At 41.6% G+C, this 18,979-nt stretch overlaps 4 protein-coding genes across 5 annotated transcripts; 2 read left to right on the top strand and 2 right to left on the bottom strand.

The window, feature by feature from the left end:
* Positions 1-1,242: 1,242 nt before the first annotated feature.
* On the bottom strand, positions 1,243-3,826 carry oip5 (opa interacting protein 5). The gene is made up of 5 exons (XM_046412417.1): positions 3,388-3,826; positions 2,649-2,715; positions 2,270-2,392; positions 1,893-1,974; positions 1,243-1,479 (listed from the first exon to the last, which is right to left on the bottom strand). The coding sequence occupies exons 1-5, from the start codon at positions 3,557-3,559 to the stop codon at positions 1,387-1,389; spliced, it is 537 nt and encodes a 178-aa protein (XP_046268373.1). The 5' UTR covers positions 3,560-3,826; the 3' UTR covers positions 1,243-1,386.
* Positions 3,827-3,959: 133 nt separating this feature from the next.
* On the top strand, positions 3,960-7,482 carry nusap1 (nucleolar and spindle associated protein 1). Its single transcript, XM_046412412.1, has 12 exons — positions 3,960-4,154; positions 4,327-4,389; positions 4,485-4,682; positions 4,837-4,993; positions 5,133-5,231; positions 5,340-5,452; positions 5,563-5,613; positions 5,704-5,876; positions 6,377-6,540; positions 6,649-6,762; positions 6,853-6,961; positions 7,043-7,482. Exons 1-12 carry the CDS (start codon positions 4,080-4,082, stop codon positions 7,128-7,130), a joined length of 1,404 nt encoding a protein of 467 aa, XP_046268368.1. The 5' UTR covers positions 3,960-4,079; the 3' UTR covers positions 7,131-7,482.
* A 123-nt stretch (positions 7,483-7,605) lies between these two features.
* On the bottom strand, positions 7,606-10,100 carry ndufaf1 (NADH:ubiquinone oxidoreductase complex assembly factor 1). 2 transcript variants are annotated; one of them, XM_046412414.1, is made up of 5 exons: positions 9,871-10,100; positions 8,881-9,441; positions 8,475-8,660; positions 8,224-8,298; positions 7,606-8,052 (listed from the first exon to the last, which is right to left on the bottom strand). In XM_046412414.1, exons 2-5 carry the CDS (start codon positions 9,412-9,414, stop codon positions 7,912-7,914), a joined length of 936 nt encoding a protein of 311 aa, XP_046268370.1. In that variant the 5' UTR covers positions 9,415-9,441; positions 9,871-10,100; the 3' UTR covers positions 7,606-7,911. The 2 variants fall into 2 exon arrangements, with proteins under 2 accessions (XP_046268370.1, XP_046268371.1); XM_046412415.1 differs by having other exon boundaries at positions 8,881-9,438.
* Positions 10,101-10,321: 221 nt separating this feature from the next.
* rtf1 (RTF1 homolog, Paf1/RNA polymerase II complex component) lies at positions 10,322-18,749 on the top strand. Its single transcript, XM_046412411.1, has 19 exons — positions 10,322-10,603; positions 12,343-12,453; positions 12,630-12,780; positions 13,722-13,923; positions 14,018-14,135; positions 14,282-14,393; positions 14,489-14,627; positions 14,714-14,891; positions 15,058-15,140; positions 15,267-15,354; positions 15,454-15,561; positions 15,655-15,732; positions 15,969-16,090; positions 16,460-16,517; positions 16,647-16,724; positions 16,816-16,920; positions 17,465-17,579; positions 17,707-17,876; positions 17,913-18,749. Exons 1-18 carry the CDS (start codon positions 10,520-10,522, stop codon positions 17,811-17,813), a joined length of 2,037 nt encoding a protein of 678 aa, XP_046268367.1. The 5' UTR covers positions 10,322-10,519; the 3' UTR covers positions 17,814-17,876; positions 17,913-18,749.
* Positions 18,750-18,979: the final 230 nt, after the last annotated feature.

Below are 18,979 nucleotides of genomic sequence, written 5' to 3'. Positions count from 1 at the left end.
TGACTTACCAGAGTAATGAATGATTTGTATTGCATGCAATAATCCAACTTGTAATGTGAATGAGTGTAATTAGGCTAATGAAATGCTGATATCACGTTGTTCTGTGATGAGGTTACAACTTGGGGACGGTTGTTTGACACAACAGCAAGCATGCTGAATTAGCTTTTATCATCAGCTGTGCTTTTTTCTTTTTCTTTTTTTAACAAACTAAACTGCACCAAAAAAAGAAAAGAAGTAGCAGAGAGCATCGTGAGAGAGTTTTAAATGTTTCTGCTCTCAGTCTCTGTTGTGCCAAACATGACCGTGGCAGTACAGCCACAGTGCAGCTGAACAACACCATTTAACTTTTATTCCCATCATTAAAAGAAAAAGAAAAAAAGAAAATGAAACAAAAGCTTCGGCAAGATGATTAATGACATTACTTTGTTGATCAACTTTTTCACTGAGGAGGTGGACTGTGTAGAAACTATGCACTCCAGAGGGAGGAAATGGGCATGCTTATTATGTGTGAGCCTCTTGTCTGGTTTTGTATTAACTAGAAAATAAAAAGAAAAGAATCTGTATCAGAAATTCAGCAATAAAATGCAGCATGGTGCCAATCGGATGGCTGTGTCTTGATGTCCAGTTACAGTGTGAGTGCTGTTACAGGATGACTGAATCAAATACCTCATCTGTGCAGTAGGCCAAAGGTCTGCGGGCTTTTGCATGCCAGAAAACAAAAGAGTTAAATGTTCAAGTGTTATTTTCAGATCCTTAACACCAGCCAGGGAACAAAAGTTTACCTCAAGTGGTTCTGCAGGAACACCCGAACCCTCTTTCTTCCAGGAACAGGTCCATATTTTTCTTTTATTCTTTTGTCTCACAACATGTTGCCTCTTTTTTTGTTTAATCCCATCACTAAAAGAAGCTAAAATATTTCCTCGTCGTAGTGAGATTTCCTCTTGCAGTGGGTGGATTGATAAATAGAGTGTTTAACTTTCCAAAGCAGCTGTAACAAAGCCATGCAAACCACACTAAAAATACAAACATTATGTTTGACGTTTGTTGATGTAAACTGAATATCAGCCAGAAATCTTTGGTTTTGTTGCAGTCATTAGATTTCATTTTGATGCTGACTCATTTTCGACATAAATTTCTTAATTGGTCACTGTTATTCTATTCACTGTACTTAAATTTTAATATCATGTCAGGAGGAGTGTGTAACTGAAACTAACAAATAAGACAGGGACAGGAAAGCTTGTGTCCATTAAAAAACAAACAAAAAAAAGTTTAATGCACACACATCATGGAAAAAAACCCACCAACGCATCACAAACTGGAGAGCTGATTGGAGAAAACACGGCCCCTGATCCCAGGACTCGATGCAGTCTGGATTACTCGTACGCCCTACTTGTCCAAAGCACTAGTGCCTCTCCTGTTGGCCAGTTTGCTCTTGATACGAGACATCTGATCCAACTGCGCTTCAAACTGCTGCCTCACCTGCAGTGCAAAGAGACGAGTTTACCGACAGACACTTTCCTTCCACAGTAGGCCTTTGTCAGAGTTGAACTTGTGAACAAACAGGAACTGGATTTGGTGAAGTGCTGATTTGTCACTTAACCAAAATGCTTCTTCATTCCATTTGAGGCTGATGCCTTACAACCCAAATTGTTACTCTGACACAGCTGAACTTTCACAATTAATGTTTTAACGGCTTTTTGTACTCTGCAGAGGGACCAAATTAGTCTTTTACTATTAAAATGATAATAGATCAGATCGTGCCAAGCAAAATCCCCATAGAGCAACTAAGTGCTTAACAGGTCACTACGGTACTGATGGTTCTCAAATTTGTTATGTGAGAATAAGAACAAAATGGACTGGAGTTGTACATGAGATAAGATATTAAGTCTCACCTCATTAACGCGTTCTCCGACGGACTTCAGGTCAAATGTCAGTGTGGATGCTTTCACCATTGAGCTGCTGTTGAGGATGTAACTACACCCGAAAAAGAAAAATAGTGAAAAAGCAGATTCCAAGGATCCAATGACGTCCCCTAAAATCTTTTCTAATAACAGGATCCATAAAATGAAAAAGAGAGGAACCAGTCAGTCATGTAACAATTATGACAAGTTTCCTGTCTTTCATCTTTAACCTGAGCTTTTAAAAAAGCAACTCGCACTGTGGAGTGTATCATAAGGTCCTTGTTTATTTGAGCCTCTCCAGACAGCAGTAAACCTGAACACGAAGAAGTCAATATGCTTTGTGTGCTCATGGAAGCAGCAGAGCTTACCAACTGATGTTTGCTTTGTTGAGGAGAAATATGGAGCGCACCGTGGCCAAACGCGGTGGGGCTGAGTGAATAACTTTGCCCACAGTGGAGCGGCAGCCGCTGCATTTTAGTGAGCTGTAGATACTGAAAGGAAACAACAGCAGTGAAAACAAGCACGCCACTGAAAGCAACACGCTGACCATGAAGAACACGGTCCTTAATTCCTTGTCCGAGGGTTCATCAATGTGTCAGGACATTCCATGTTAATGTGACATAAATTACATTATTGTATGTTATGTAAGATGCTAATTTAACTACATTTAAATACTTACTCACAAGTAAGTCTACTTTGCTCACACGATCAGGTTTAATGAAGTAGCGTACTGTTTTCTTCACTCACCAGTTATTCATTTCCCCTTTATGTCTGGACTCCGTTGTATCACCGACGACCACATCGTTGGTTACTTCTGAGACAAGACAGAAACAAGCAGAAAGGTATTGATTAATATCATACTTGCATGTGATTATCACTGATGCCAAGAGTACAGTAGCCCTGGGAAACATAAATGAAAGAACATGTCAGAAGACGAGCAAAAGGTAAACGTGAAGGTAAGAAAAACATGGCAGCTCCCAAAGCAAGGTAGCAAAATGCAGCAGCTTTCACATAATCAAACAAAATCATAAACTGTGCAAAAAAAAAAAACACCACAGTGGTCAAATACAAAACACACAAAATTAATGTCATTTGACCAAAAAAAAGCACTCAAGGCCCATTTATTAAGTCTTTTGCTGAGCTTCCAACCTCGTTGTATGCATTTCCTCTGCGGATGGATCAATACAACGAGATGTAGACAGGTCACGTGACGTCAACTGAGGCATCTCCATGACAACCGCTGAGGAAGGCCATGACAGTCAAGCCACAGAACACTATAGTCTATAAACTATAGACATTTTTATTGTGTCGATTTGATTAGCTCGTCGACTATCCCATAAACTACCAGCTAACTCAGACGCTGTCGTTAGGGTCACACAACAGGTTGAAATGCATCAACAGTAGCCAATTTCTTTATATTTAAAACACGCAAGCAACTCTTACATCCTTTTCTTAGTGAACAGTAACCGTTGAGAGGTGAACTTACTGAGACACATGATAGAATCCAAACACTTAATTTCCCCACAGACGCCGAGAGAGTCCCCCAAGACCGTGTTGCACTGTTGACAGTGGAGAGTCATGGGGTGTTTGTGATCTGCCTGAGTGGCCATCTTTGCGTCGCCTGTACACTGGAGTAAGAGGCTCCCGTCAAATTCCATGTTAGCTAGTGCTGTTTATGGAGCATAGAAAGCTGTTGTTGTCCCGCTTGTGAGTTTGAACGCAGCAGGATGTTGCTTCTTCTTCTTCTTCTTCTTCTGCTTCACGTCGGTGTTCCATGGTGGCAGTTAGTGTAAGACTGCCACCATGTGGAGAAACAGGATAAATGCCGATAAGCAAAACGTTAGTTGTAAACACTTAAACTTCAATTTGTTAGAATGACGAAATAATGATTTTTATGCTCATGTTAAGCATCAAAATGCAAACGAAAATGTGGATGAACAGAGGAAAACGGCTCATATTTTACACTGATTGGTCAGAAGCTAGAAAGGCATCCACGCTCTGATTGGCTGTGAGGCACATCCGGTTACGCTCAGTAGCCAATCAAACGCCCTCTGATGCTGTGTTTTGAATCGGAGCATTTTAACCGTCCGGCGGTGCCGCCACAGTTACAGCCCAAAAGGCGTGAAACGAGTGTATGTTGTTTTCTTCTCACTAGACGGAATACACTATCGCACCAGCATGGATTTGGACTCCATGAAATACGCAGAGCTGCGAAGCCTCGCTAAGGAGCTCGGGCTTAAGGCGAACATGAAGGTACGGGAATTGAACATTTTTATAACGTGGCAGTATTTGAATCTGAATGAAAACTTGATGTGGCTTGTTCAGCGATGCTAACGGTTACTGTAAGTTTAGCTAACGTTTGCGTTGTTGTGTAGCTGGATTAAATGTACTCAATTAAGTAACGTTTTTTTTGTTTTTAAAATAGGCCGATAAACTCCTGAAAGCGATCAAGCAACATTATCAACCAGAAAATAATAAGGGAAAGCAGGTAAAAAAGCCGTTTATGTCCATTTCATTCTTAAACCATGGCTTTTTGTCACCATTGATTTGCCCATAACGGTGTATTGCTGTGATGTTTACCAGGGACAGGAGACAGAAGATGAAAACGCGACCATAAGCGGTCCTCGGGAAAATAAAGACGCATCTTGCAGGGAAGAAGTTTGCAGCCCCGCTGTGTTTGTGAACACACGTCGAGGCAGAGGAAACGCTACCAAGAGAAGGATCTCTGATACTGCAGCAGTGGCTGAGCCTGATGCCAAGTCACCCCCAGGTGCTCCAGAGGTATAACACATTACAACATACTCAACACAAGTGTATCACCCATCAAAGAAAACCCAGGTTTACACATGTTTGTGTGTGTGTATCCCTCACTTCTGTCACTTCCTCATACTCACGAGGACTAAAGACTTAAACTGTTGCCTGTTGATCCTTTAAGGGTGACACTGAAGTGGCTGCGCCCGGTGGACCCTGCGGTGCTAAGAAGAGAAAAGTGTCCCCTACCAAGGATTCTAAGCACAGCAAATCTGTGAGCACTGCGAATGAGCAGCGGCAGCCTGACATTAAGGATGAAGCACCTGTGCATGGCGATGCGGGTCGGTAGTGTGATTTGACACAAGAGGGTGCAAACCTGAAGCTGTTAGTTTATTCTGTTTTGAATAACAATAAGATAATAAGAGATTCTTGACCTGGCATGAAGTCATAATCACGTTCTATATTTTACATGTATTTCAGTGTGTTCAGAAAAAGCTCCAAAAATGACCAAAGCTGGTAAAATCCCTCGTCTCCAAGGAGTCCAGAAGAACAAGCCGTTGTTGAAGCCTGTCACTCCTAGTAAGTTCTTTTTTCTGCCATCCAGTCTCCTTTTGAGCCAAAAATTAAAAGCAGTAAGGAAGTGGTTTTCCTTTACACTCATTTTTATAAATTATTTTTTTGTGGTAGACTTCAAAAAACTCCACGAGGCACATTTTAACAAGATGGAATCGATTGACTCGTATGTCCAGCGGAAGACCAAGCAGATGGAGACTTACAGAAGTTCAGTTAGAGAACTGAAGGTACTCAGAGCTGCTTGTCTAACGTTTAATAACATTTTCAGTGTTGTACCTGTCAGTGAACTTGGCATTTTGTGTTTTTAAATGCATATTCCATTTTCATTTGTTTTTAGAACCTTTCAGACAAAACTACAGTGCAGCAAGCTGATGGCAAAATTCAAATGGTAAGTATCAGCACCTGCTGAACATCGGAAACTGAAAGCAGACACCGCAGCTGCAGTGAAGGTGATGACCTGTGTGTCTGTGCTCTACAGAAGGCAAATCGTGCTTCCATATTCAGCCCCGTCCCGGGGAATAAGAGGGCCGCTGAGGACAAGCGCAGACACACTTTGCTCTCAGCCAGCAAAGCTCCTCTGAATAAACCTGCTGGGAAGGAAGATGCTCCGTTCAGACCGTCTGTCCTTTCCACTCGCAGGATCAATGTCCGGTGAGTCACTCTTCCTTCCTGAGGCATTTTTACCAGTAAGCAGCCATTACTGCCAAAGTTTTGGACTTCTTAGCCACTCTTGTATAGATAGATAGATAGTTTATTGATCCTGAGGGAAATTTAAGAATATGATGGAATATGAAGGGTATGACAGACTGTTTCAACCAATAAAGACCCTTCGTTTTATGACCTTAAGAAATCCATTTTCATTTTTCCATTAATTATAAATAAAAATACAAAATGCATGTTTGCTTCAGAGCTGGCCCTCTAGTTTTTATCTTTAAGTATAAATGCAGTATACTGTATGTACTTTATAATCCCTTTTTACTTTAACATTAAAAGTTCTTTTTCTGTTGATCACAGTCAAAAAAGCCACATTGAATCTTTTGATTTAATATTGCAAAGCATGAAAAGTACAAGGGAGTTTGAGCACTTCTTATACGCACAGTGTATGCAGTATTCAGTACGCCGCTCTGACAACCAAATGTGTTTGTGTGCAGGTTCTCAGAAGCCACTCGTGACAATGAACACAAGAGGTCCATGGTGAAGACGCCGGCACGCGTGTCCTCCTGCGTGACCTTGAGCACCCCTTTAAAGCAGACCACTGATGGAGCAAAGTCCAGCAGTGTCAAGGCTTCAACTTTCTCTGCCACAAAAACACCAGGTAGTTTTTCATCATTGGAATGATATCTGAATTTGCCTTGATATGTACAGAGTGAGTGAAGATTTTTTATTTTATTTATTTATTTTTTTTTTTACCTGAATTCCAAAGGACCGTTTGTTTTCACCGGAAACACGAGTATTTCAACAACCCCCGGAACACAAAAGGCAAAATTTGACCTGAAGGCGAGTCTCTCTCGTCCCCTCACCTACAAGCCTCATACAGGTACAAACCCGCTTTTCCATTACTCTGCATCGCTGACATACAGTATGAGCAGGCGGACAAAATTAGCGAGGGTTTGTTATTTTCTTACAGGTAAGCTGAAGCCCTTCGGAGAGCCCAAAGAAAACACAGCAGCAAACCAGTCGCTGATCTCAGCCAACTCGCATCAGAAAAATTACAAACAGCACCAAGTCCAGACAAGGTACGTCTGACATGAAAGCACTCTCTGGTGGATATTCTCACACCGTCAGTCTCTTACGGATCTTTCTGTGTCTTATTTTAGGGATGACAGGAGAGCAAAACACACGGAAAACAGGAAGCAAAAGAAGGCGAGCTTGCTCGGTGCAAGAAGAGGCCTCGTCATGATGTAAAAATGTTGCGCTTGTAGTCGTTTTGTACAGCCTCTCGTTTCCGTGTAAATATTCTGTCATCTGCCGCTGACACATTTGTTTCTGCCTGCTGCTGGGGAATTAGACAAGTTCACATTTTCTGCTTCTAGTCAAACCTACCATGCATTAGAATAAACACTGTATAGTCGTGAGTGATCCATTTCTGTACTTTCATGTGTAGATGATCGACGTCCTGTGTTGCTGCATGTTAAAATGGTACTTTTGTACCTTTTTTCCTTTAAAAATTGCCTTTACTTATTTGATAAGCTTTTGAATTTGATGTTTTTACTTTTTTTTGGAAAAGATTGATAAAACAAACATTGATGCAAAAGAATTCGTTGTCAACGTTCTTAATACTTAAATTAAAATTGCCATTGCAGGTGTCTAAAACACTTTATTTTAATATTCATGCACAATCATGATTACATTATGAAGTTTGTCACATAAAAATTCAGAATTCACCGGGAAAATTATTTTTATTGCTAACTAAGCTCTGGATGATGTGTCACATACAGGAGTTGAAACAAAATAAACAACCTGATTTCATTGTGCAAGAGCAGCACGACAATCTCAGAGATGTCATCACTTATCATGTTTTATCTCACTGAGAAAATCCTGAACTGACAAACATAATTCTTCACGGCTAATAGCCAAGTTCTGCAGGTACAAAATGTGTTACAGTTGGTGACATACTGCAGGACAAGTACTAGAATCCACATATACAGTATCTTTAGTCAATAACAGTTCAGCTGCAAACTGCATCTCAAACTTCAGGGTTCCTCTTGTACACCTCATAGGCGAACTCCTCAGTGTGTGCATAATCTTTGCAGACCCCAATGAAATCAATCTCCAGCTGGAACGGTCCGTCAGCTTTGTCTCCCAAGGTAAATCCCACAGTGTTTACCTGTAAATACAAATAAATTTACTGAATGTAAACTAAACAGCACAAAAGGGCAACAAAATATATCAATACTACTGTAACAGATTTAAAAAAAATCAAAATCATGTCATGAGTTATGGCTTCATTTATTCATGTATGTGATGCCATGTCAGTGTGACTTCTCCTTTGCTCTACCTTGTCCAGCAAGACAGGATGCTGATCGTCATGTATCCTCCCGCGATGTGAGAGGAAGAACTTGGAAAAAGGTATCTGTAAGTGAGCAACAGCTGAGTATTACAAGCACTGCTTATATTTCATTAGACTTAAGAAAAAAAAATCACATTTTAAGCAGCTATTCCTGAAAGCGCCGCATGTAGCACGTCTCAGCAGAACCTTCGCTACAGTCCTGTGTGTTTCCTTAAGGAGTCTCATCACTTTGCACTCACCTTGACGTCTTGCCAGTAGGGTCCTCCCCTGGTGTACAGGAAGTAACAGTATATGTCATCTTTCTGGTGAGAGAAGTACGTTTCTGTCGCAATGCTGATCATCCATGGACGGCCGTCACCACGCACGCGCAAATGCAGGGTGTTGAAATTGGTCCAATCGTGGTGCTTTTTTCTATCAAATGAAGCCTTAAAGAGATTAAAGGTTAGTAGGTTAACTTGTAGTGCAGCTGTTGTGGTCAGATTTTCATTCACTGAGCTGCAAAATCAGCCTATAAAAACATCTCCCAGGTTGCTAAAAAAACCCCCAGATTTCCTGTGAAAATACTGAGGACATGACCAGAGTGGCACTGAATATTATGACAGTAACAAGCTCGTTTGAAGCGAATGCATGCTTCCACAAACTAACCAGTGGTTGCTTTGAGCGCATGGTGCAGTAGCCACTGTAGCGTGTTTCTCCGTCCTTTGGAGGAGCAGAATTCAGAGTCCCATACAGAAAACAGGTATTATTACTTCTGCCAAGCTTCAGGTGAACTTCACTTTGGCCTCCTATCTCATGATCTGAGGACACCGTCCACTGCTCCAGGCTCTCTGGACCTCTGAACTCCCATATCACTCGGTTCTGCTCCAACATGTGCTCGAGGATCGGTTTGCCTTCTGGACCAACCCAGGGGTCAGAAAACTCATTTTTCAGCAGTGTGAAATGCTTCTTTATCCCCTCCAAACCCTTTGCAAAGTCAAACTTGATCTTCTGCCATGGAAACTTGTCTTCTTTGGGCTTGCCAGGCCGTCTGTATTCACCCTGAATCATAGGTCTTCTGGGCACAGTGAGGGGAGTGATGGAGTGGGGGAGCTGCTGCTGCTGCTGGTGCTGCTGGTGCTGCTGGTGGATGGAGCTAAGCAGCCTCGCTGAGCGGAGACGTGTGATCTTTGCCAGAGACATATCAGTGTGGATATGGACGATTTACTGCTGGGAGAAATCACACAGAAAAGTGCTGTTATTTCACTCGAGTTACAGCGTGGAAATGGATTATCAAATGTCTTGAATTTTTCAGAGAGACGTCATTCACCTGCCTATACAGGCTGTGATCAACATGTACATGCGCAAATCAGTTTTCCCACTGGTGATAAACAAAATTATCTGTGTGTGTGATGACTGATCGCTGTAAATCTATTCCAGTAGTGTTACTTAATCAGCTACTAAATTTACATTTCACGAAGTAAGTTACATTCCATAACTTCTCACATGACATTTATACACGTATTGGACAACACCAGTGACAGCAGCCGTTAGTTACAACCATGCTGATAAACATTTACATAGGTAGAGGTAACAATTAATAACCACGACCATCTGATGTACATCACAGTTAGCGTAATGTAAATAGTCTCTACTTACTCTGAGCATATTCTCTCAAAAGAGGGTGGATGGATTTTTCACCGCCTGCGGGTTTTGATCTAGTTTAACTAGACCAGACTAGACTGTTAGTTAAGTCTTTAAAACACTTCAAATAATTAGCAAAATGTTCGTTTCACTGCGTCCGCTTGCAAATCCAAGGTTGTCCGGGATCCACGCGAGAGACCAACGGACTCACTCGTGGAGGCGTTCAATATACATTCGGAGAAAACAAATGTAACACCGAAAAGCTATTCAAGCACAGGGAATAACAGATGTAAAGATTGAATGACCGTGGATCTTGAATGCAACACTAGCGCACCAAAGATTCCCTTCCTGACTGACGCAGAACTATCAACATATAGTTCTGCTCTCAGCTAACCGTTCATATCCTCGCATGCTGGCTCAATATTTCTCTTTATGTAAACCCTAGTGATAATTAATATGATAAGTATACGCGTAAATCGGAATTCTATTTCACTTACAGAGATATAAATTCCACCGTAACTATGGTATCAATATGAACGCGCATGCTCAGTACTGCCTTTGTGTGGTTGACTGCAGCGGCAACTAGCTAGGTAGCAGCAGCGGCTAACCTCAAACATTTAGACGACACAGAGGTAGTTAGCAGGGGTTAGCCGTGCAGCTAATCATGGTGAATGTAAAGAAACGGAAAGGTCGAGTCGTGATTGACTCTGACTCCGAAGACAGTGCTAGCGACGATAATTTAGATCAGGTAGGTGCGCATTTTTATTATTATGTTTCAAGTAATGGCTTATTAAGTTGTCAACAGTTTGAGGTGAAGCTAATGTATGCTAACTGAGTACGCTCTGTCTGGCCTCGCTTGAACAAGCTGAGTGTGGGCCCATCTTATTTACAATCCTTGTCTCCCTTCTCAGTAAACACGTCGTTCTTAAAGTCAAATAAACTGTAAGGGTTTCTCGGGTGTTTCTGAGAGGTATTCAAGACCGAGGGAAGCGTATGTGGTGGTTCATAAAACATTATCTTAGCACGAACCCGCTAAGTTATGCTGCATTGAGGTGAACGGTACATTCCGAGAGATGTATTCAAGCAATCATGCAGTATTATGTTGCCACTAAACTGCCGCGCCATAAGGCCTTTGACTGGTTTCGAATACAAGCTGCTTGACAACGGCCGTTCACTGCTGGGGAATGCAATTGTTAGTTTTCAGACTAAACGAGACCGGGACGCGTTTGCACAGACAGCGACTGTGGTCGTACTTGATTTAGCTAGAAGAACCTTATCTCCTGACTGACGTCATGGGCGCCGTGCTGAAGTTCTATTTCGGTGTTGTTGTCAAACAAGCGCTTGCAGGTTGACTGGCGAGCTCTCCAGTCTAACATGTCAGGCCCAAGAGCTGTACGGGACTACTGATTCAGTCACTGTGATCACCATTAAACTCCCCCTGAGCTTTACCTGGCAGTACAAATAGTTCATACTCGGTTGCAGCCCCGTCACAGGTAGTAAAAAACAGATGATCAGAAGAGATAAGGGAAATTCGGGAAGTCTTTTCTAAGCTTAGTTGCTTAAATCATGAATAAGTTTATTCAGTTCAGTCTTGTTTTGAGATGATAAAAACAGTTATGTAAATCACATGTTTACAGCACTGGAGATATTGTACTATGGCAGATAATCCTTTATTAGTTCCATAACTGGGAAATTACAGATGTGGCTGAGCTATTGATCCAACTTTGTTTCTCCCTGTGTTTATTGCAGTACACTAACTTTGCTAATACAGGGTATTGGTCTGATATGAGTACCTTTTTCCCAAATTTAAAATCCGCAAACTTCAGTGTATGGTTATTTAATGTAAAGTGGTCACGTTGGTGCAACCTTGCCCTGAGGCCATCTGTGCAGCAGAAAGACAAATTACCGGTAGCTATGTGCAGATACATATTTTGGGGTTTGTTATGTAAATTTTTGTCCAGCTGTATTTAGACCCTGTGAAGAACTGGTATCTTGAACCAAAGTTAGTTGCATAAATCCAGTTGAGACAAATTGCTGCTCACACCTGCCATCAGATTGTGTTTTGATGACCCCTTATGACGCGATTTTGCATCCTTAAATGTGATGTTGTATGTGCACGACAGAAATTCACATTTCCTCGTGCCCACTCATTTTATTCATGTGCTGAAATTTTTCTTGCTTCTATATGCACATTACAAAGTTGACTAGTCAGCCCTTAATATATTCAGGGGCACCTTAACTCTATATTTGTAGCTATTTGCAACTCATGGCTTGAAAAATTGGATCTCGATGCATCTTCCATGTGGTTTGGATTTATTTACGCCTCTTTAGATATGTCCACTCTGGCTCTCTGGATTGGATCATCCGAGAGGCGTAGCGGGGGGGGCTACATTTCGGGAGGCATTTTCCCACTTTTTCCACTCTGCGTGATTACATTTCTACTGGGTGTTCTCCCTCTGAACAACATCATCGCATTCTCATTTTCAGGAGCTCTTGTCTTTGGCAAAGAGGAAGAGGGTCGATTCTGGTGAGCAGGAAGAGCCGGTTAGCAAACCTGCAGCTTCTACAGACTCAGAGACGTCCGATAGTGATGATGAGGTATGACAGCATTTGGTATCAAAGACCAATCCAGATCAAACATATCGGAGTTCTTATGTTGTTATCGAGCACGTTGACATGTTTCAGAAATACTTTTTCACTGAAAGAATAAGGCCACGATTCTGTCAGTTATTCAATTCACAACCAAAACTGAACATTTCACTTCTTTTTTCTAGTGGACTGTGGGGGGCACCAAAGGCAAAAAGAAGGTTAAGCAAGGGAAAGGGTCTGAGAAGAAGAATGCCACAAAGAAGAAGGTTAACAAAGCCACAGCGTCGGGCAGCTCAGATGGAGACAGCTCAGCAGAGAGCTCTGCACCAGAGGAGGGTACGTCTTCAGTGTTTGTGGGGAAAAAAAGTGCCCAAAGCCCTACAAGCAGGCTTACTAAATTTCTCCTGTGTGTCATCGTTTTATTTTAAAGAAACCACAATTATTTCAGTAACCATGGATGATAAAAGTCGATGGACTTGTTGTGGTGGCAGTTGTATATATTTCAACTATTGGCTCAGTTTCACACAACAAACTGGCACAGGTGCCCTCAGGTTAATAACTTCTTATCTAAAGTGCAAAGCACAGTGTTGGGACATACTCTGAAGTGTGGTTTACATGCATCACCATGGTGCCATGTCTGTGGGTATTTCAGGTGGCTGAGATTAGGTGACTCACTCTTTCACTCATCCTCTTTATCCCAACTGGCACGCAGTGTAGCATCTAAGCTGTTTGTTTGTGTTGCGTGCTGGATTGACGTGCTTATGGAAAACTTGAGAAAGTGCTGGAAGTTTGGTCAAAATCCAGTTCAAGATCATTGAGATTGTCATGGCAAGAAAAAATAATCGGCATCTCTTTAACTGATTTAAGTCATTTTAACAAAATAACAAAGCAAACAAACTGTAAAATATAAGTTTCTACTTTATATTATTACCTCATCATTTTAGTCAAGTTGTTATTGCCACTCGGTGAAACAGAACCATCATAACCTTATAGGGAAGCTGTTAGGCTGCCTTCACTTTCCAGTTTAAAAGCAGTTCAAAGCACTTCCGTTTTAGCCAATTGATAACTTTTTGTAACCAAAAAAGTTGTACCTAAAATCTTTCAGGGGACATAAAAATTGATGTAGACTGAGCATAATTGGTAAAATAAAGGAGTAGAATTCAGTCAGGCGTAATGATGAGGACATCTCGATCGCGTTGTGTGTGGCGTGTTTGCGTTAAAACTGAAGTCAGCAGAACTATTGCCATTTGTGCCAGTGAATTGGTCTTTGTGTTTAGGTGAGGTGTCTGATTCGGAGAGCAACAGTTCCTCCTCCAGCTCCGACTCGGACTCCTCTGAGGACGAGGTGTTCAGGGACGGTTACGACGACGATTTGATGGGAGACGCGGAGGACAGAGCTCGACTGGAGCAGATGACGGAGAAAGAGAGAGAGCAAGAGCTGTTCAACAGAATTGAGAAGAGAGAGGTGCTGAAGAGACGGTGAGTGGTGATGATTTGAGAGAGGAACAACATCAGACTTCCTAAGAGATGCTGACAGAGACACAGGGCAAAAATATTTTCAATGTTTTGACAGTTTTGAAATTAAGAAGAAGCTGAAGACGGCAAAGAAGAAGGAGAAAGAGGAGAAGAAAAAGAAGCAGGAGGAAGAGCAAGAAAAAAGGAAGCTATCTCAGGTTCAAGACACACAAGTGGTGAGTTCAGGGACATTACAGTCTGAGTGTTGTTCTTGCTTTATCTTTTCTTAAGGAGTCAAAATTAAGGTCAGCCTAATGTCGTGGCAGCATTACACCTTTCCATTATTATTCTGTGTGTAACTGTAATATCCACTCATCTCCAGGTCATGTCACACAACAAGGAACGGCGGTCCAAGCGTGACGAAAAACTCGACAAAAAGTCCCAGGCCATGGAAGAACTCAAGGCTGAACGCGAGAAGAAGAAAAACAAAACAGGTTGGGGTGATTTTTACATCTTAGTAATGTAATTACCGGTACTGTGAGAATTGAGTCATTTTCAAAAGATGACATGTCATCTTTTTGGTGAGCAGCGGAACTTCTGGCCAAACGCCAGCCCCTGAAGACAAGCGAGGTTTACTCTGACGATGAGGAGGAAGAGGAGGAAGACGATGACAAGTCATCGGTCAAAAGTGACCGGAGTTCACGTTCGTCGTCTTATGATGATGACGAGTAAGTTTGATTCTGCTCATGTTTTTTCACAAGTCCGTCCTTTCCTCTTTATTTAACTTAACGTCTTGACTCTGTTCCTCTAACAGAAAAGAAGAAACTCCGCCAAAGTCGCAGCCTGTTTCACTACCAGATGAGCTCAACAGGGTCCGCCTGTCCAGACACAAGCTGGAGCGCTGGTGCCACATGCCCTTCTTTGCTAAGACGGTGACTGGCTGCTTTGTGAGGATAGGAATCGGGAACAGCAGCAGTAAACCAGTTTATCGGGTAAGCTTGGCTTCTTTCTAACATTCCTTGTATGACGTTCAGTGTTGGACAGCAGTGTACGTTTTTATGATGGTGATAGTTAGGATCTTTTTAGAAACAGGTTTGGTGAAATAAAAGCTGATCAGTGAAGTTGAATTGATGTTTTGTCCTCTCTTGTTGTTGAAAGGTTGCTGAAATTGTGGATGTGGTAGAGACGGCGAAGGTTTACCAACTCGGATCAACGCGAACAAACAAGGGATTACAGTTAAGGTGGGTGTACAGGTCCCAATACTTTACACTTAATGAAGCAGATAATCAAGAATCAGTTAATGGACCTTCTCTTCGACTCTCCCTTCTTGCCAAAAATGCGACTTTCTGTTTACGTGTCCTCCTCAGGCATGGCGGTGATACACGGGTGTTCAGGCTTGAGTTTGTATCCAATCAGGAGTTTACAGAAAGCGAGTTCATGAAGTGGAAAGAGGCGGTAAGTTTCTGGAAAAGCAAAAATATACCCTTTTTCACAAAAGCTGTCGAAGATGGGAAGAATTCAGGTTCTGTGTGCTGATTTTATTTCTCTTTCCAGATGATGGTTGCTGGAATGCAAGTACCAACTCTCGACGAAATCACCAAAAAGGAGCAGACCATCAAAGAAGCTCTGAACTATAAGTTCAACGACAAAGACATAGAAGATGTGAGTGTGTTTCTCTGGATTTTGACTGATGTCTCTGGTTTTGTGCACCATGCAGTGGAACAGCACGTTTTTTTGTCTTTACTTTAATCACAGATTGTTAAAGAGAAGGACAGATTCCGGAAAGCGCCTCCGAATTACGCCATGAAGAAAACGCAGTTGCTCAAGGATAAGGTAAAGGAAAATAAAATTATATACGTTAATCGTAGTTTGTTCATAATGATCTTTGAAGGCTTTTAAGTATTAAATACCAAGCCTGCAAACTGGTACATCCACATTATAACAAAAAAAAAACAAAAAACAAACATATCCCAACCAATCAGAGTTGAACGTACACACTGACACTGGCTAATCTATCATCAGATCGTGGCTGTCAGCTGCTCGTTCAATTTGTTTTGTTCTGATTGAAGGCCATGGCAGAAGAGTGTGGAGACGGTGAAAAGGTGAAAGTGATCCAGGATGAGCTGAACGAGCTTGAGGAGAGAGCAGAAGCACTTGACAGGCAGAGGACGAAGAACATCTCTGCCATCAGGTACACAAGATGCAGATGATAAATTCAAATCCGTGGCCTAAGGGCGAAGACATTTTGTTTCAAACGTACAGTTGCAACTCTCTATGCTGCTGGAAAATGTTGCCTTTGCTGCAGCAGCTTCCATAAAACGTTTTCTGTCAGCAGTGGCGCATTTCTTCCTTTCACCAGTTGAAAGCCTTTAAGAAAATTAAAATTGTCTAACTTACAAACAATCCACACAGGACAGAAAAACGCCTGAGTACAGATTCATGTCACATGTTTAAATGTACACTTGTTAATGCTTTAGATCTTTATTCTGGAGATGATGTGTTTTAAGACAGTTCTTGAAATTATTTTTGACTTTTAAATGATTTTTTTTAAATCATCCAGCTACATCAATCAGAGGAACAGAAGCTGGAACATTGTTGAATCTGAGAAAGCTCTCGTGGTAGGTGTCCACCTCTTGAAACACCTTCTTCATACACTGCAATTTTGAATATTAAAACTGTGTTGATTAAATATTTTTATTGAACATGGAGGTGCTTGAACATTGATGTTTTTTTTCCCTCACTTACAGGCTGAAGGACAAAACTCCAAAAACCAACAAATGGACCCTTTCACACGAAGACAGTGCAAACCCACCATGGTGTCCAATGTAAGATTTATGTAATTATTTTTCATTTTCAGTATGTATAGTGGAATCAACCCATTGTAATGTTGTCTGCTTGTTCATTTTGGTTCTGCAGGCCAGAGACCCGTCAGTCCACGCAGCTATTCTTGCTCACCTGAACCAGAAGTATGGCTCTGGGTCAGCAGCAGCAGATCCTTCTGCCGCTGAGAAGAACAAACTGGTAAGCAGAGCCAAGTGCTGGGAAATACTCTCAGTGCTTCCGTGTTTGACGCTTGTGGAGTAAATGGTGACGTGTTTACTTCTTTCTTTTGTTTACCTTTCAAAATCCTGGTTGTAATCCTGTTCACAGCAACGTGTTATGCAAACAGGAAACCGCTGCTCCTTGTTGCTCCAGCTGTGACACGTTTTGTGTTTTTCTCTGCTTTGGGTCATCAGAGGTTGGATTCTGTGACGGTTTCTCTTCTATATTTTTATCAGGAATACTTCTTGTTTTGAAAGAGAAACCCACAGTCACTGCAGTATTTGCCAGAAATAGATGCAGACTTTGTCAGACGTTTTTTTGCCTGGGCTGATATTATACAACTTTAATAAGAATGATTGTGCGCTTGTGGTGCAGTTTTGCTAGACAGAAATTGAGAAAATGTGATGTATTGGGAACTTGCCAATCCCTTCGGGAAAAAACTTTCTGCTTTTTCCAGAAATGAATATTCCTTTATGTAAAGTATCTAAATTTCATATTTTTAACTCTCTTTGTTATATTTCAGGGTCAGGCAAACCAAAAAGACAAAGACGTCCCCAAGCCAACCACTGACCTCTCAGAGGACTTGTTTAAAGTCCACGATTTTGATGTTAAGATTGACCTACAGGTTCCCAATGCAGGTGAGATGATTATTTTTTTCCAAAGCTTTCTTTTACTCTCTCAGCCTAGAAGTTTGTATTACTTGGCTGATTGTTAATGTTAAGCGCAGCACTCAGACATATTGTTTTTGTTCTTGTGTTCCCGCAGAGGCAAAGTCTCTGTCCGTGAGCTCCAACGCGCTGCCGGTAAAGGACGGCGCCCCCCGCAGGTCCCTCAACCTGGAAGACTACAAGAAGAGGAGGGGTCTGATCTGATGCTGATGCGGCCAGTCTATCATTCAGAATCCACACTGCATGTGTGTGTGTGTGTGTGTGTGTGTGAGTGTGTGTGTGAGAGAAAGAGAGAGAGAGAGAGAGAGTGAGTGAGTGAGTGAGTGTCCGTCCCAGAGGACGTGCGTTTGAATGTTGATTCAACAGACTGTTTATCCAAACACAGAGGAAATACTGATTGTGCAAAGATGACGAAGAAGATTTTTTCCTAAAGGATCTCACTTGGAAGAAACTTGTCCAGATGTTTGTCGTTTTGTTATTTTTGCATTATCACACACAAACTCATATACTGAGTTGTGTTGATTTTTTTTAATGTGTTTAACTTCTTTCTCCCCTATTTTGCATCTTCTGGAGTCCACTCCAGGACACGGCGCTTGTGGATTATTACCTTGAACTGGGACACTATCTTAGAAGACTTAGATTGTTGAGGCATCGTGATGCTACTGGACTGGATATCTAAAGCCGACCAGCTTGTCCTCACCAACAATGAATTACTGTTGTAAATCTCCCCTTGCAGTGATCATCTTCCCTTGCAGTCCATCCTGAATTTTAACAGCCTCGTGGTTTTTTCGCGTGTAGATGATCACCGTCTCTGATTCGACCATGACGTTGGCCCTCTGTGACAAATGTGAAAAGTTCAGTCCATCTGAACCGGACATTTTTCACTTTTTAAGTCTTTGAAACAACCCGATTTATGAGGAACCATTTTCTATATCTGGCCTAGTCATAAAAATGTTGCTTTGTTTCTGTTATCTCTTGGTGGGTTGTTCATGGGATAACGCTCCTGCCCTTAACTCCCAGAGCAGATTCTATGTGTTATCGATTGTGTCCATAGTCAGTTTCTGTATTGATGTGGCATGCCATGTAAATATGCATTTTGGAGTGAGTGCGGACAAAAATAAAGAGGCACTGTTTCATAAAGTCTGTGTCAGTTTTTCTTCTAATGTAGAACTGAGACTGTCAACACAAGTGACCTGCTGAGGTTGTTATTGGAATTTCATTTCACTGACATGACCTAATTTCTTTCATTAATTAACTCCTGTTAATGGAATTGTATTTAAATGTAGGATTTTTTTTTAAAAAAGAAATTGCTTAAGTGAAATGTAATTAAACTGTACTTCATTTTAGTTCACATAGCATCCATTTTTAGA

The sequence above is a fragment of the Scatophagus argus genome, chromosome 15 (genome assembly GCF_020382885.2).
Source record: "Scatophagus argus isolate fScaArg1 chromosome 15, fScaArg1.pri, whole genome shotgun sequence".
Taxonomy (NCBI): domain Eukaryota; kingdom Metazoa; phylum Chordata; class Actinopteri; family Scatophagidae; genus Scatophagus; species Scatophagus argus.
This window is presented reverse-complemented; position numbering and strand designations above follow the sequence as displayed.